The following is an 820-nucleotide window of genomic DNA, read 5'->3' on the forward strand; positions in this document are numbered from 1 at the left end:
GGTTTAAATTGGATATTAGGGAAAATGTTTTCACAGAAAGGGTGGTCAGGCATTGGCACAGCTGCCCAGGGCAGTGGTAGAGTCCCCATCCCTGGAGATGTTCCAAATCCGTGTGGACGTGGCCCATGGGGAGAGGGTTGAGTGTGGAACTGGCAGTGCTGCAGGAATGGTCGGACCGGATGACCTTGGAGCTATTTTCCAACCTTCCCGATTCCACGATCCCGAGGCAGGCGCCCGTCACTTACTTTGATGTGCTCGTGCAGCTGGGCCTCGTGCTGCCGGGAGAGCTGCTCGTGCTGCCGCTGGAACTCCGCGATCAGGATCTGCCTCTGGATCTGCTGCTTCTGCTTCAGCGCCAGCAGCTCCTGCTGCAGCTGCTGCTCCCGCAGCGTGGGCTCCGTCACCGGCATGGAGAACTGGTGGTCCAGGCGCAGATCCATCGGCACTGAACTCGGGGCAACTTGCAAGGGCAGTGCTGTGGTCACATCAACTACAACACAAGAGGAGAAGTGAGTGCACGCCACGTTCCCACAGGGATCTAATTCCCATGCTGCGTCCAGAACCTTGGACTGAGTCAAGAGCAGCACCGTTAAACTCTGGCAACAAAAGCACTGCAGGAGTTTAGGGATCAAGAAGTTTTCCTCCAGCCATCACCTCCTACAAACACGTTTGCTAAAAGCAAAGGGTCTCAACATGTGGGTGACCCTTCCTGACACCGGCTGTGTCTCCAAAACACTCCCTCCTGCTCATCCAGCATCACCTGAAACAGGGAGGGTTAAGGTTAACCTAAGACTTCCCAGAGAGGATTCATCCTGACTGA

The 820-nt window shown here is 55.6% G+C and overlaps 1 protein-coding gene across 1 annotated transcript in view; it reads right to left on the bottom strand.

Annotated features, from left to right (window-relative positions):
* The window catches only part of HDAC4 (histone deacetylase 4), a 176,043-nt gene that overhangs the window by 92,810 nt on the left and 82,413 nt on the right, over nt 1-820 (bottom strand). The window contains exon 3 of the mRNA XM_029964418.1: nt 246-490. Within this exon, the coding sequence (XP_029820278.1) occupies nt 246-490 (245 nt within the window). The remainder of the gene's footprint in view (nt 1-245; nt 491-820) is intronic.

Source organism: Manacus vitellinus, unplaced genomic scaffold, assembly GCF_001715985.3.
Source record: "Manacus vitellinus isolate BGI_N305 unplaced genomic scaffold, ASM171598v3 scaffold_71_pilon, whole genome shotgun sequence".
NCBI lineage: Eukaryota > Metazoa > Chordata > Aves > Passeriformes > Pipridae > Manacus > Manacus vitellinus.